Raw genomic sequence first — 14,103 nt, forward strand, 5'->3', positions numbered from 1 at the left:
GTGCTCAACAAGCCACGTGATAAGATGCGTGGATTGACAGTCTCGGACACGGAGGCAACTGAGATTTGTCCTCTGCCACCTGGATTGAGGCGAGTCACTACGGCACCATGAGGACTTGGGAATTCCAAATTGGGGAGAGAGGGGAGGAGAAAAAAAAAAGGAAGGTCTTGAGCCACATCTAGAAATTAGAACATCTTAGAAAATTGGGGGTGGGATATTATGACCTGGACTAGTAAGGAACCACCCAAAACACCCTATTGGCCACATTTCAACATGCTGAAACCCACTCAGAACACCTTGGGCCGCAAGTTTAGCTCAGGCAAGCATCATTCATTGTCATTGGAAAATGTAAAAATCCACAGTAGCTTTTATTTTACAATTTGCTGTACAAACTCAAATCTTGAAGACCTAAAAACAGCCCAATGTCAATGCACCAGTGAGTCCCTGGACAGAACCAGGCATATACGTTCACTGATGCTTGACATACTGGTGGAAGATTCGTGTAAGGAGCAAAAAGATAGAAAGATTGGCAGACAGACGTGTGGACCAAACGGCACATGGCTGTTACATAACAACAGTGATCCACTGAAGACTTCTGGAACTCACACCAAAACCAACCAGAGGAAATGAGTGAGAAGAGAGAGAGAAAGAGAAAGAGAAATAGAGAGAGAAATTAACATCTTACATTTGTAGACACACTGTCGCTTTTTTTTTCCTCCCTTTTTCTCCCCAATTGGGAATTCCCAATGCACTCTAAGTCCTCGTGGTGGTTTAGTGACTCACCTCAATCCAGGTGGCGGAGGACGACTCTCAGTTGCCTCCGCGACTGAGACCGTCAATCCGTGCAACTTATCACGTGGCTTGTTGAGCGCGTTACCATGGAGACCTAGTGTGTGTGGAGGCTCATGTTATTCTCCGCGGCATCCAAGAACAACTCACCACACACCCCACCGAGAGCGAGAACCACATTATAGTGACCACAAGGAGGTTAACCCAACATGACTTTACCCACCCTAGCAACCGGGCCAACTGGTTGCTTAGGAAGCCTGACTGGAGTCACTCAGCAAGACACTTTGTCACTTTTTATAGACATGCAAATAATAGTAACTAGTATAAGCTACATGTGAAATAAATGGATTTAACTGATTCAGTGTGTGTGTGTTTCCAGTGTGCAGAAGGAGGTCTGCAGGATATCATGATGTATGGAAGCCACTGTACTCATTCAAATGGAGGTTGACTCGCATGTCTTGCTAATTTGCCTTTGTTAGTGTGTATGTTTGTGCATTATTTAGAGAGTGCAAGAAATATGTGGCAGATGAATTCCGGATACAGTTCTGGTTTAACTTTCATTATAGTGTAAACAGATAATATAGAATGTAGAAGTGATTCTCACGAAATATAGTCAAGAATTATACAGGTAAAAAAATCTTTTTTTTTTACAATTTTAAGTATAAATCACTTTAATATGTGATGAAGTAAATATAGCAGAAAATATTAAGTAAAGGAGTATTCCGGGTTCAATACAAGTTAAGCTCAGTTGACAACATTTGTGGCATAATGTTGATTACCACAAAAAATAAGACTGACTTGTTTTTTTTCGAGGTTAGAGTGAGACACAACTGAAGTGAATTGGGCCAATTTTTGGAGGATTTAAAGGCCGAAATGTGCAGCTTATAATTTTATAAAAGCACCTACATTCATTCTTCTGTTAAAACTTATTATTTGAGCTGTAAAGTTGTTTTAATTGTCGTTTTAGCGTTTGCTGACATTACATCGTCATTGCAACTAAGTTTTAAAATTGGATATAACTTTACATAGAAAAGGTAAGAAAGTGATTTTATCCAACACACTCTCACGGCGAAATCGTCAGGATTCGTACGGCTTGTCTAAATTTGGCTAATTCGTATGATATCGTGCGACTGCACTCGTTTGAATTCCTACGACTTTCACTACAGCCAATGACGTCGCTGGACATCATTTCCATCTAATACGGGACAATTACTCACTTCTGTCACACACAACAGCTTCCTATCATGTTTACACACTCTACTGATTGGTTAAGTTTAGATAAGGAGTTTGGATAAGGGCATAATATTAATAAGTATGTCCTTAACGCCTCGTGCGCAGAACTCGCGCTTACTTCCGCATTAGACATCCGTCCATTTGCACGTGATGAAGTCATACGAGTTTATGTGAACAACATCGTGCGAGACCATACGAAATAGCCAACTCGTAAATTATATACGACTTTTCATGAGATCGGGTTGATTTTATCACAGTAAAATCATGTTAGCACACATATTGTTTACGTCTTGTGGCTTTACTTGTGAAACAGTGAGTATTTTAACGTTTACGGATTGGCCCCCATTCACTTCCATTGTAAGTGTCTCACTGTACCCCAGATTTTTAAAAGGTGGGGAATGTCAAAAACCTGGAATATTCCTTTAAGTAACTGCTACGTTGAATAAGTTAATTTAAGCATGAACTTGAAAGTACTAAGTAAATTCTAAATTTTACTTAATGCTCTTGCTTTTAAGTAGATATTATTCATGACTGTTTGTTATCTTTACAATGTGTTATCATGTATCAATCTTAAAGTATAAAACCATGTCATATTTATTCGCTAATATGAGTAACTTTCATATTTTACTTACAAGTAATTTTTGTCATAGCATATTAGTATGGATTGATATGGATGTTTGAAAATCGGGATTTAATTAATCCGTTAGGTGTCATTAGGAAGTTTAGCCTTTTATTATTAAATACGATTGAAATAAACAAAAGATATAAACAAAATAGTTGTTTTTTGAAAGTGGAAATTATGAAATGTTTTAAACAGTAAATGCAGTTTTTTCCATGAGTTATTACAAAATAAATGTATGGGTACATTTTAATTATTGCTTTACATAATTGTTTAATGATTCAATTATTTCCAAATAAATTGGTACATTTACTTAAAGTTTTATTTATTTAATTGTGATTATTTTGTATACTTTGGTCATCCATATATTAGTAGCATTTGGTGTATGGAATGTAATTAATGCTGTTTTTATTTATTTTTTTACTATTATTATTATTATTATTATTATTATTGTGTGCAGACAGGAGGATTTTGTATTAAAGATATTAAAGACTGTCAGGAAAATAATATCTCAGTGTAAAAACTAGACTATATTTCTGCTTATAAAAAATGCCACACTTATATTTTGATTTTGGTGTGATGGAATATTACTTTGTGATATTTACCCAGATGAAACGTGTTTTTACAAAGTAGTTGGAATGAACTAGCATCAAAATCATCAATAGCACAGTACAATCACATTACCATTAATAATCACAATCTCCTCTTGTTCTCTTTTATCTTGATATGTTTCTCATTTTGAGTGGAATGCTCATTAAAAAACACTCTTCTTGTTTTCTCTTCCGTTCTTTCTCTTTGAGTGAAAGGGTGAACTGTCCCTTTAAATTGTAGGGAATCTAAATAATGGTTTTCTCAGAAGCAGAATTGGTCTGGAATCTGCTCTAATTGATACTTTCCTCTTATTATATTATCCAGAACACTTGAAACCTTTCAGATTTTACCGCAGTACAGGCCATGTATAGACTGTTATCATATACCACTGACTACTGACAGTTATGTTTGTTTAAAGAAACAACACATGTTTACAGACCCCTTAAGATGCAATCTGCCCATTGTGAGGAATACCACAATCTTCCACATCTTTCCTGCTCAACAAAACATATTGTGCTCAAGCAGGAAGTGCCCCTGGTTTTCTGTGGCCAGCAGCTATGCATAACCAACACCAGCTTGTGTGTGTTGCATGTTTTGTTGAGCAAAGAGGAAAACAACAGAACACAAAGGACAACAAGCTTGTACGATTATGCAAAATGTTGCACTGAATAAAACATTAGGAAAGATCTTTGTTAATGAATGCACAAAACGAGAGAGACTGAGAGGGGAAAAACTTGGATTCTGAAAAGGGAAAATGTGGTCACTTATCTGGGCAAGAGGAAATGTATGACATCATAGCCATGAAATATCAAAGTTTTGTAGTGGAAAAGAGACTACGCCAAAAGCAGAAAGAACAGAAGTGTGCATTTGTTTGGCATGCACCGGGTGAGGACTGCCCTGCTTACAGTAGACCGATATATCGGTTTTACCGATTAATTGGTACCGATAGTTGCTTTTGAAAACTATCGGCTATCGGCAAATATCGGCATAGATTTTTGCAGATAACAGATAGTTCTCAAAAGCAACTATCAGCACCAATTAATCTGTAAAACCGATATATCGGTAAGTTATTTCATCATTTCCTCATTTCAAAATAAGAGTCTCCGTTGTGTTTTGGGCTTGTTTATACACTGCATGCCCAATTATTAGGCAAGTGAGTATTCTGATCTTATCATTATTTCCATGCACATTTTCCAACTCCACACCATATAAACTTGAATGCTTATTGGATTCAATCATTTTCAGGTGATATGTATTTGTGTAATGAGGGAGGGTGTGGTGAAAGTGACTAACACCTTATATCAAGGTGTGCATAATTATTAGGCAGCTTCATTACCTCAGGTAAAATGGGCCAAAAAAGAGATTTAACTGACACTGAAAAGTCAAATATTGTAAAATGCCTTTCAGACGGATGCAACACTCTTGAAATAGCTAAACTATTGAGGCGTGACCACCGGACAATCAAACGTTTTGTTGCGAATAGTCAACTGGGGCGCAAAAAACACATGGAGAAGAAAAGGCACAAATTAACTGCAAAAGACTTCAGAAGAATTAAACATGAAGCTACCAGGAACCCATTATCCTCCAGTGCCACCATATTCCAGATCTTTAACCTACCTGGATTGTCCAGAAGTACAAGGTGTCAAGTGCTCAGAGACATGGCCAAGGTCAAGAAGGCTGAAACAGGACCACCACTGAATATACTCACAAGTTGAAGCGTCAAGATTGGGCAAAGAAATACATGAAGACAGATTTCTCAAAGATTTTATGGACAGATGAAATGAGAGTGACTCTTTATGGACCAGATGGATGGGCCCGTGGTTGGATCACTAATGGACACAGGGCACCACTTCGAGTCAAGTGCCAGCAAGGTGGAGGAGGGGTACTGGTATGGGCTGCTATCATTAAGGATGAGGTTATTGGACCTTTTTGAGTTGAAGATGGACTGAAACTCAACTCTCAAACCTACTGCCAGTTTCTGGAAAGTACTTTCTTCAAGCAGTGGTACAGGAAGAAGTCCTCAGCATCCAAGAAGGTCATGATATTTATGCAGGACAATGCTCCATCACATGCATCCAAGTACTCCACTGCTTGGCTAGCCAGCAAGGGCCTCAAATGTGCCCAAATAATGACTTGGCCCCCTTCCTCACCTGACTTAAATCCTACTGAGAACTTGTGGGCCCTTCTCAAATGTGAGATTTACAGTGAGGGAAGACAATACACCTCTTTGAACAGCATTTGGGAGGCTGTGGTTGCTGCTTCAGTGAAAGTTGTTCGTGAACAGATAAAGAAACTGACAAACTCCCTGGATGGAAGACTCATGGCAGTTATTGAAAAGAAGGGTGGCTATATTGGTCACTGAATATTTTTGAAAGGCCAAAAATGTTATTTATTTGTCATTTTGTGTTACTTATTTGTTGCACCTACTCTAAAAATTGAGAATAAACAATTGAGTTGGGAGAAATTATTTTTGTAATTTAGTTGCCTAATAATTGTGCACACTTATATATTCCCCTGAGAAAGACGAAACTCACTTTGTCTTTGTTAAACATTGAGGTTTGAGGTTCAATAACATTTTGGATTGACTGAGAGCATTGTGTTTGTTCAACAATAAAATTAATCCTGAGGAATACAATTTGCCTAATAATTGTGCACGTAGTGTGTATAAAAGTCCTATGTTATGCACCAAATCTGAATTTAAACCAAATAAATTATTCTTTTTGGACTTTTTGTCTGTGCCTGTCATAGTAAGGACAGGGTTTTAAAAAATAAATAAATTGATTTTACAATCTATCAATCGATTTTAATAAGCTATCTGCCCTTGCCCCAAATTAGTTATCGGTATATCTTAAAAATCCACTATCGGTCAACCTCTGATTATAACAATTGATTTTAAAGCTTTTTTGTTTTGTTTTATACGAAGACTATGAATAAATCAGCACATAAAGCATCGCAAAGGATGTATGCAAATCATAAATGACAATACAACATGAAACTACTGTACTCCAAAACTATTGGATCACTCGTTTCTGTAGTTTTTACAAAGCTTCTTATGGAGACCGGAACCTGAAAACAGTCCAGCGGCAAGCAGAATCATCATGGCGCTGTCCAGTGGTTGGTCAGGAAAACTGTGGATAACATCACTTAAAGGAATAGTTGACCCAATAATGAAAATTCATTGCATTTTTTCTTAAAGGTGAAATATGTAATTTCTACTTCCGGTGGAATGCCATGCATGCCATGTGTGGAATCGGCGTGGTAAAGTAGACGCTCAATTATTGGGGTGGTATGACTTTCTTCTTGGATTGAACTGTTCAAAATGATTAAGCTGGTCACTTGATATGTTATTGAGATCTGGGGTGAAGACGGAAAGTACATTTATAAAAAGACAAGGCAGACATAAAGAGGCCGGTAATATGGCTGGAAGTGAAGCCACTGAACTTTTGAAAACATTGAAAGAAGAAATTGTGAACTTCAGAAGAGAATTTCAAGGTTTTTCAAAGGACACTAAACGACAAATGAGTGAGTTAAGAACGGATGTAAAGGAGTTAAAAGGAACTGTCGGAGAAATGAAAGTGCTATACAGCAAGCTGAAGAACGAATCGCAGAGACGGATGAGAAACGGTTTCTCCTACATCAAAACAAAATGCTGCAGAAGAGGTTATTTTATACCGATTATTTAGAAAACAAATCTCAGCAAAACAATATACAAATTCATCGGATAAAAGAAGGAAGTGAGGGTACCAATATTGTGGGATTCGTCGAAAGATTTTTTAAATGTATATATTTATTTATTATAATTATTTCTCCCCTTTTCTCCCCAACTTGGAATGCCCAATTCCCAATGCGCTATTAAGTCCTTGTGGTGGCGTTGTGACTCGCCTCAATCCGGGTGGCGGAGGACGAATCTCAGTTGCCTCCGTGTCTGAGACTGTCAATCCACGCATCTTATCACGTGGCTTGTTGAGCGCGTTACCGCGGAGACGTAGCGCGCGTGGAGGCTTCACGCTATTCTCCGTGGCATCCATGCACAACTCACCACGCGCCCCACCGAGAGCAAGAACCACATTATAGTGACCACGAGGAAGTTACCCCATGTGACTCTACCCACCCTAGCAACCGGGCCAATTTGGTTGCTTAGGAGACCTGGCTGGAGTCACTCAGCACACCCTGGATTCGAACTCAGGACTCCTGGGGTGGTAGTCAGCATCAATACTCACTGAGCTACCCAGGCCCCTCGTTGAAAGATTTTCGAAAGAAGCCAGTGGTATCACTGAACAGATAACCATAGTACAAGCGCACCGTACCTTTGCGAGGAAAACCCCCAATGAGAGCACAAAAACAAGATCTATCATGGTCAGATTTCTGACACGGAATATGAAACAAAAAGTGTTGGGGGCTACATCTTGCCATTGCAGTCTCTGGGCGTGATCATGATTTCAAGCTCGATTACACTTCCTAGTGCCTGACGCATGCATAGAGTGCTAGATGAAACTAGGAAGTGTAATCGAGCTTGAAATCGTGATCGCCAAGGAGACTGTTGATGTCAGGATGTACAGTGTAAAAGGAGGTACATTTTGTGATTTGTTCTCACCCAGAACCAGTTAGATCACTTTGAACAAACCATTTACCAGAAGTATAAAAAATAATAATAGCGATGCTGGATTGAGCAATCGAGTAATCTGGACATCTTGAGTCGATGTGGCCCAGTACTGCCGAGATGTTAAGACAAAGACGAGGTTGTCAGAAGAGTATTTATAGTCTCTAGTGTGGCTAATTATGGGGTAATTAACACAGAATAACAAACATGCTCTCAGTGTCCTCCCCTAGTAACACCAAACTACAGCGTTTTATTTTACTCTCTACATTGATGCTCTATTTTTAGAGGCTTTTAAGAGCAGGAAACAAGAAAAGTGTTTTACTTTCATTCTCCTTTGATGCATATCTGTACAAAATAAGTGTCATTCCTTCACCCTCAGGAGACAAAATCAATTTCAGTCAGTGTTTTCTAACCTTTTTTTCCCCATAAGTACCCTCACAGCACCATCAGAGAGGCCGAAGTACGCCTTCATCATCACAAAACCAAAGAAGTGTACCAAAGACTATATAATTTAACGTTATCATTAATATTGGTTACATATCAGGTATATTTTAGTTATAATGTCCATTTTGCTTACATATGAAATAAATAGTCTCTTAGCTAAGGATGTTAATTATAAATGGCACCTTCTGACTTGGTATATTATGAAATAATTAAAATGTTTATTTTATCAATAATTTGGTCACATTTGACACCAATAAATATAATGTCTTGAAATTGCATATATCATATTGCATACATTTGTCTTATGTTTTTTGTTTACATGCATAATTTGTACTATTTACATTGATATGTATGTAGAACAAGAGCCAAAACAGTACTGTCTCTTTAAGACTACTGGCAGCAGTTCAGTCAGCGAGTGCATATTAACAAGAGAGAACGCGCACGGTTTATTTAGCACATCTGTGCTTTGTTTGATCATTAGAATAAATGTTTCTTTTTAGTTGCTTTTGATCAAATAAACTGTAAAGAACAGAAAGGATATTAAAAGAGACATTATTCAATGACTAAGGAATTGCGTGGATCTCGTCTTTGGACACACATTGCACGGGATGAGTCAAACCAAACTTTTACTCTCAACACGCAGTGAAAAGATCCCAGTGCCAAACTTTGCATATAGTAAAAGATCGATATCGGGATTGTTAAAATGAAGATCACGATTAGTTGGTTTTTACTGATTTAAAGGGTCTAAATGAAGATACTTATATACAAAAAAATTTTGCATATTAAAGAAAATGTACAGGCAGGACACAAATACACGTTCTGTGTGAACGGGTCCTTACTCTGACCGTTTGTGTTATGGACAAGAATAATGCACCACTCACATTTTCTTCAAAAAACAAGTTTGTTACATTTTAAAGAAGCACTGGTTAATTAATACTGAGCAAGAACATGATGCCATCAATGTTCAAACATTAAGAAATTCAAACTCACCCAAAGCAAGAATTATCATTTCATTTTATTTAATAAGCTTGTCATAAATTATAGCACATTAAAATATTTTTATTGAACGTTACAAAGTGGCCTGATTTGTTCTCTCAAAGAAAACAACGAGTTGTCAATGAGGAACGTCGTTGCAACTTCATGAAACCGTTTCAAGAAGCTGAGGATCAGGAAAGGGAAGTTTGAGCAGCCACTGTTGAGTCATAATGTTGGATGAAAACAGATGAACAATCACGACAGACACGGTTTCACAGTTCACATTACAAAATCAGGAGAGGAAAACAGGCAAGAGGAAAGTGAAGCAAAGTGAAAGGAAAAGCAAAGGGAAAAGAAAGAGAAGGGAAGTGGAAAAGGAAGGGAAAAGGAAAGGAAAGGAGAAAGGAAAAATAAGGGAACAGGAAAGGAAGGGGAAAAAGGAAAGAGGAAAATTGAAGGAAAAGCAAGGAAAAAAGGAAAGAGAAAAGAAAAGGGCAGAGAAAAAGGGGAAGGATAAATAAGGGAAAAGGGAAGGGGGGTCTGGGCAGCTCAGTGGTAAAGACGCTGGCTACCACCCCTGGAGTTCGCTAGTTCGAATCCCAGGGCGTGCTGAGTGACTCCAGCCAGGTCTCCTAAGCAACCAAATTGGCCCGGTTGTCAGGGAGAGTAGAGTCACATGGGGTAACCTCCTCGTGGTTGCTATAATGTGGTTCGTTCTCGGTGGGGTGCGTGGTGAGTTGAGCACTGATGCCGCTTTGGATAGCGTGAAGCCTCCACATGCGCTATATCTCCATGGCAACGCGCTCAACAAGCCACGTGATAAGATGCACGGGCTGATGGTCTCAGACGCAGAGGCAACTGGGATTCGTCCTCCGCCACCCGGAGTGAGGCTAATCACTACGCGACCACGAGGACTTAAAAAAAGCGCAATTGGGAACTGGGCATTCCAAATTGTGTGAAAAATGGGAAAAATAATAAAAAATAAAAAATAAGGGAAAAGGGAAAAGGATAATGAAAGGAAAAGAAAGGGAAAAAGGAAAGGGAAAAGGGAAGTGAAAAAGGGGAAGGGTAAATAAGGGAAAAGGAAGGGGGAATGGGAAGAGGAAAAGGAAAGGCAAAGGAAAGAGAAGGGAAGGAGAGAAAGTGGAAGTGGAAAAAGAAGGGAAGAGAAAGGAAAAATAAGGGAAAGGAAGAGGAAAATTAAGGGAAAAAGGAAAGGGAAAACATAAGGAAAGAGAAGGGACGGAGACAAGAAATAGAAGGGAAAATGAAAGGGAAGGGAAGTGGAAAAGGAAGTGAAAGTGGAAGGAGCAGAGGATACAGTGAAAACCAGAGCTAAAACAAGACAATCAAATAAAGAAAACTATATATATATATAAAAGTCACACAGTGCACATGTTGTGATGTGATTGAGGTGTGATTGTATTAAAAACAAACAAACAAACAAACAAATAAATGCTCTCTATGTCTCTGCCGATCCAAAAATGGCAAAACAGTGTAAAAAATGAAACAATAATAGCAGATAATGGGAAAAATGTTATGTCAGTAGTTCAAAACCACTGTGTCTGATTCCGGCGACCCACAGTGGCTGAATATGAAAGGAGGAAAAACAAACGGGAATGATTGAAAACAGCTTGTTTAACGTGTCTCTTTTGTGCAATCCACTCGACTACATTTCTTCTTTGTCCTCTGCTCTTCATTCCTTTTTTTGCCATAATAGTCCACAAATAATACATTTTTAACATCTTTTATTTTCAATTGTCTTTATTAACCCCCACCCCCTCCCCCCAACAGAGTCAAAGGCTGTGATTGACCAGGGGGCGTGTCTCTGCCTCTCTACGGTCCAATCAAAGAGCTCCCTGCTAAAGTTGAGCCACGGAACAGAAGCTAGCCGTAAATCTGGGGCTGGTTCTACTTCGACATCTGTTGCTGGACGTGAAGCAAAAACTCATAATAAGAGAAGGCAGATTCAGTTCGGTCTTCCACCAGGTGTTGAAAAAAACTAGTCTTGGCTGATGTGTCATCCCTAGAAAAAGAGAAAAGGAAAATAGAGAGGGAATAAATAGAAGAGCAAAGCACTATTGTAGTCTGTAGAGTCTTAGATTAAACATGAAACAAAAAAATGATAGTTTTTCATAGAAATATGGTGTATTACGTAAGTAAAATGGATTGCTAACACCATTTCATGTTGACTCTAAAGGAAAAATCAACAAAAAAAAAACAAAACATGAAACAGCATTCACAATGTGTTTAAAGGAATATTTACAGTGAGGCACTTACAATGGAAGTAAATGGGGCCAATCTGTAAACGTTAAAATACTCACTGTTTCAAAAGTGTAGTCATGAGACGTAAACAATATGTGTGTTAACATGATTTTAGTGTGATAAAATCATTTACTAACCTTTTCTTTGTATAGTTATATCCAATTTTACAACTTTATTGCAATGACAGTGTAATGTCAACAAACCCTAAAACAACTGTAAAAATCACGATTTAAACAAAACAGCTCAAATAATACATGAGTTTTAACAGATGAATGCAAGTGCTTTTATAAAATCATAAGCTTCACATTTCTGCCTTTAAACCCACCAATAACCGGTCCCATTGACTTCCATTGTGTCTTACTGTAACCTCCATTTCTCCCCAATTTGGAATGCCCAGTTCCCAATGCACTCAAAGTCCTCATGGTGGCGTAGTGACTCGCCTCAATCCGGGTGGCGGAGGACGAATCTCAGTTGCCTCCGCGTCTGAGACCGTCAATCCGCGTATCTTCTCACGTGGCTTGTTGAGTGCGTTACCGCGGAGACGTAGCGCGTGTGGAGGCTTCGCGCTATTCTCCGCGGCATCCACGCACAACTCACCACGCACCCCACCGAGAGCAAGAACCACATTATAGCGACCACGAGGAGGTTACCCCATGTGACTCTACCCTCCCTAGCAACCGGGCCAATTTGGTTGCTTAGGAGACCTGGCTGGAGTCACTCTGCACACATTTTGATGAAAGATTAGGAAAACAAACTTTTTTCTTTAGAATACTGTGCACAATAAGACTGATCTTATGTTGTCTCTAAATCACATTAAAGCCTAGAGAAACGTTAGTGAGCTCCTTGAAATACAAATTTCAAAACCGACAACCTTTCTATAAAAAACTCTGAGGAATGTACCGACTCCCATGATGAGAGGCGGCAGCCTGTGATAGTATAAAAACATACTATACTCCCTCAGGAACAATATGCTGCCCTGAGACTGAGAAAAAGGGGCGGAAGGAGAGAGATAAAGACAAATAAAGCTGTATGTAAGCCTGAATTAGAAAGAACAGAGAGAGCAGACATACTTGACCACATAGAATGCAGGATGTAAGGTTCTCGACTCCAGCAGCCAAGAAATAAACGCTCGAGTTCTCTCAGAATACGTTGTTTGCAACTCTGGAATCTCTGTCTGTAGAATAACAACAAAAAAATACAGTCGTTATCGTTACACTCCCAAACTCATCCGTTTTATGTCAGTAAGATGACAGTTACATAAATGTGTTGGGTTTGAGGCGTCTGGAATATTCTGAGGTTGTCCGCAGAGAGCAGCGGTTTAGGAAAGTGGTTTGTGGTGTGAAATCGGAGTGAAGTATGTGAGGTTTGGATCTGGACAAATCCGGAACTTTTCAAGAAACGATAAACGAGAGTGAGATACTGCAGAAAGTAATGCCTTTCAAAATGAAAAACAAGCAAGTAAAACTAAAGATACAATCTGGTTCACATTCTATTGCTTATCAGAAGCAGCTTCTGTCTTTCATAAATCTGTCAATATTATAACAAGGACAAAGAAAGACTGAGAAAAATTAGCTGATGTGTGTTTGTATAAGGTCTAAACCATGTACACTGGCGGCCAAACGTTTGGAATAATGTACAGATTTTGCTCTTATGGAAAAAAATTGGTACTTTTATTCACCAAAGTGGCATTCAGCTGATCACAATGTATAGTCAGGACATTAATAACATGAAAAATTACTATTACAATTTGAAAAAAAATGTCAGAACTTCTTAAACTACTTCAAAGAGTTCTCATCAAAAAATCCTCCATGTGCAGCAATGACAGCTTTGCAGATCCTTGTTATTCTAGCTGTCAGTTTGTCCAGATACTCAGGTGACATTTCACCCCACACTTCCTGTAGCACTTGCCATAGATGTGTCTGTCTTGTCGGCCACTTCTCACGCACCTTACAGTCTAGCTGATCCCACAAAAGCTCAATGGGGTTAAGATCCATAACACTCTTTTCCAATTATCTGTTGTCCAATGTCTGTGTTTCTTTGCCCACTCTAACCTTTTCTTTTTGTTTTTCTGTTTCAAAAGTGTCTTTTTCTTTGCAATTCTTCCCATAAGGCCTGCACCCCTGAGTCTTCTCTTTACTGTTGTACATGAAACTGGTGTTGAGCGGGTAGAATTCAATGAAGCTGTCAGCTGAGGACATGTGAGGCGTCTATTTCTCAAACTAGAGACTCTGATGTACTTATCCTCTTGTTTAGTTGTACATCTGGCCTTCCACATCTCTTTCTGTCCTTGTTAGAGCCAGTTGTCCTTTGTCTTTGAAGACTGTAGTGTACACCTTTGTATGAAATCTGCAGTTTTTGGGCAATTTCAAGCATTGTATAGCCTTCATTCCTCAAAACAATGATTGACTGATGAGTTTCTAGAGAAAGCTGTTTCTTTTTTGACATTTTTGACCTAATATTGACCTGAAGACATGCCAGTCTATTGCATACTGTGGCACAAAGACAATGTTAAGCTTCATTTAACAAACCAAATATCTTTCAGCTGTGTTTGATATAATGGCAAGTGATTTTCTAGTATCAAATGATC

The 14,103-nt window shown here is 38.7% G+C and overlaps 1 protein-coding gene across 2 annotated transcripts in view; it reads right to left on the minus strand.

Annotated features, from left to right (window-relative positions):
• Nucleotides 1–9,273: 9,273 nt before the first annotated feature.
• LOC127413398 (protein transport protein Sec24B-like) overlaps nucleotides 9,274–14,103 on the minus strand; it is a 37,606-nt gene continuing 32,776 nt past the window's right edge. For both annotated transcript variants that reach the window (XM_051650536.1, XM_051650537.1), the window contains 2 exons: nucleotides 12,587–12,690; nucleotides 9,274–11,277 (listed from right to left, as the gene is read on the minus strand). In XM_051650536.1, coding sequence (XP_051506496.1) covers nucleotides 11,163–11,277; nucleotides 12,587–12,690 — 219 coding nt within the window. In that variant the 3' untranslated portion in view covers nucleotides 9,274–11,162. The remainder of the gene's footprint in view (nucleotides 11,278–12,586; nucleotides 12,691–14,103) is intronic.

The sequence above is a fragment of the Myxocyprinus asiaticus genome, chromosome 22, assembly GCF_019703515.2.
Source record: "Myxocyprinus asiaticus isolate MX2 ecotype Aquarium Trade chromosome 22, UBuf_Myxa_2, whole genome shotgun sequence".
NCBI classification, from domain to species: domain Eukaryota; kingdom Metazoa; phylum Chordata; class Actinopteri; order Cypriniformes; family Catostomidae; genus Myxocyprinus; species Myxocyprinus asiaticus.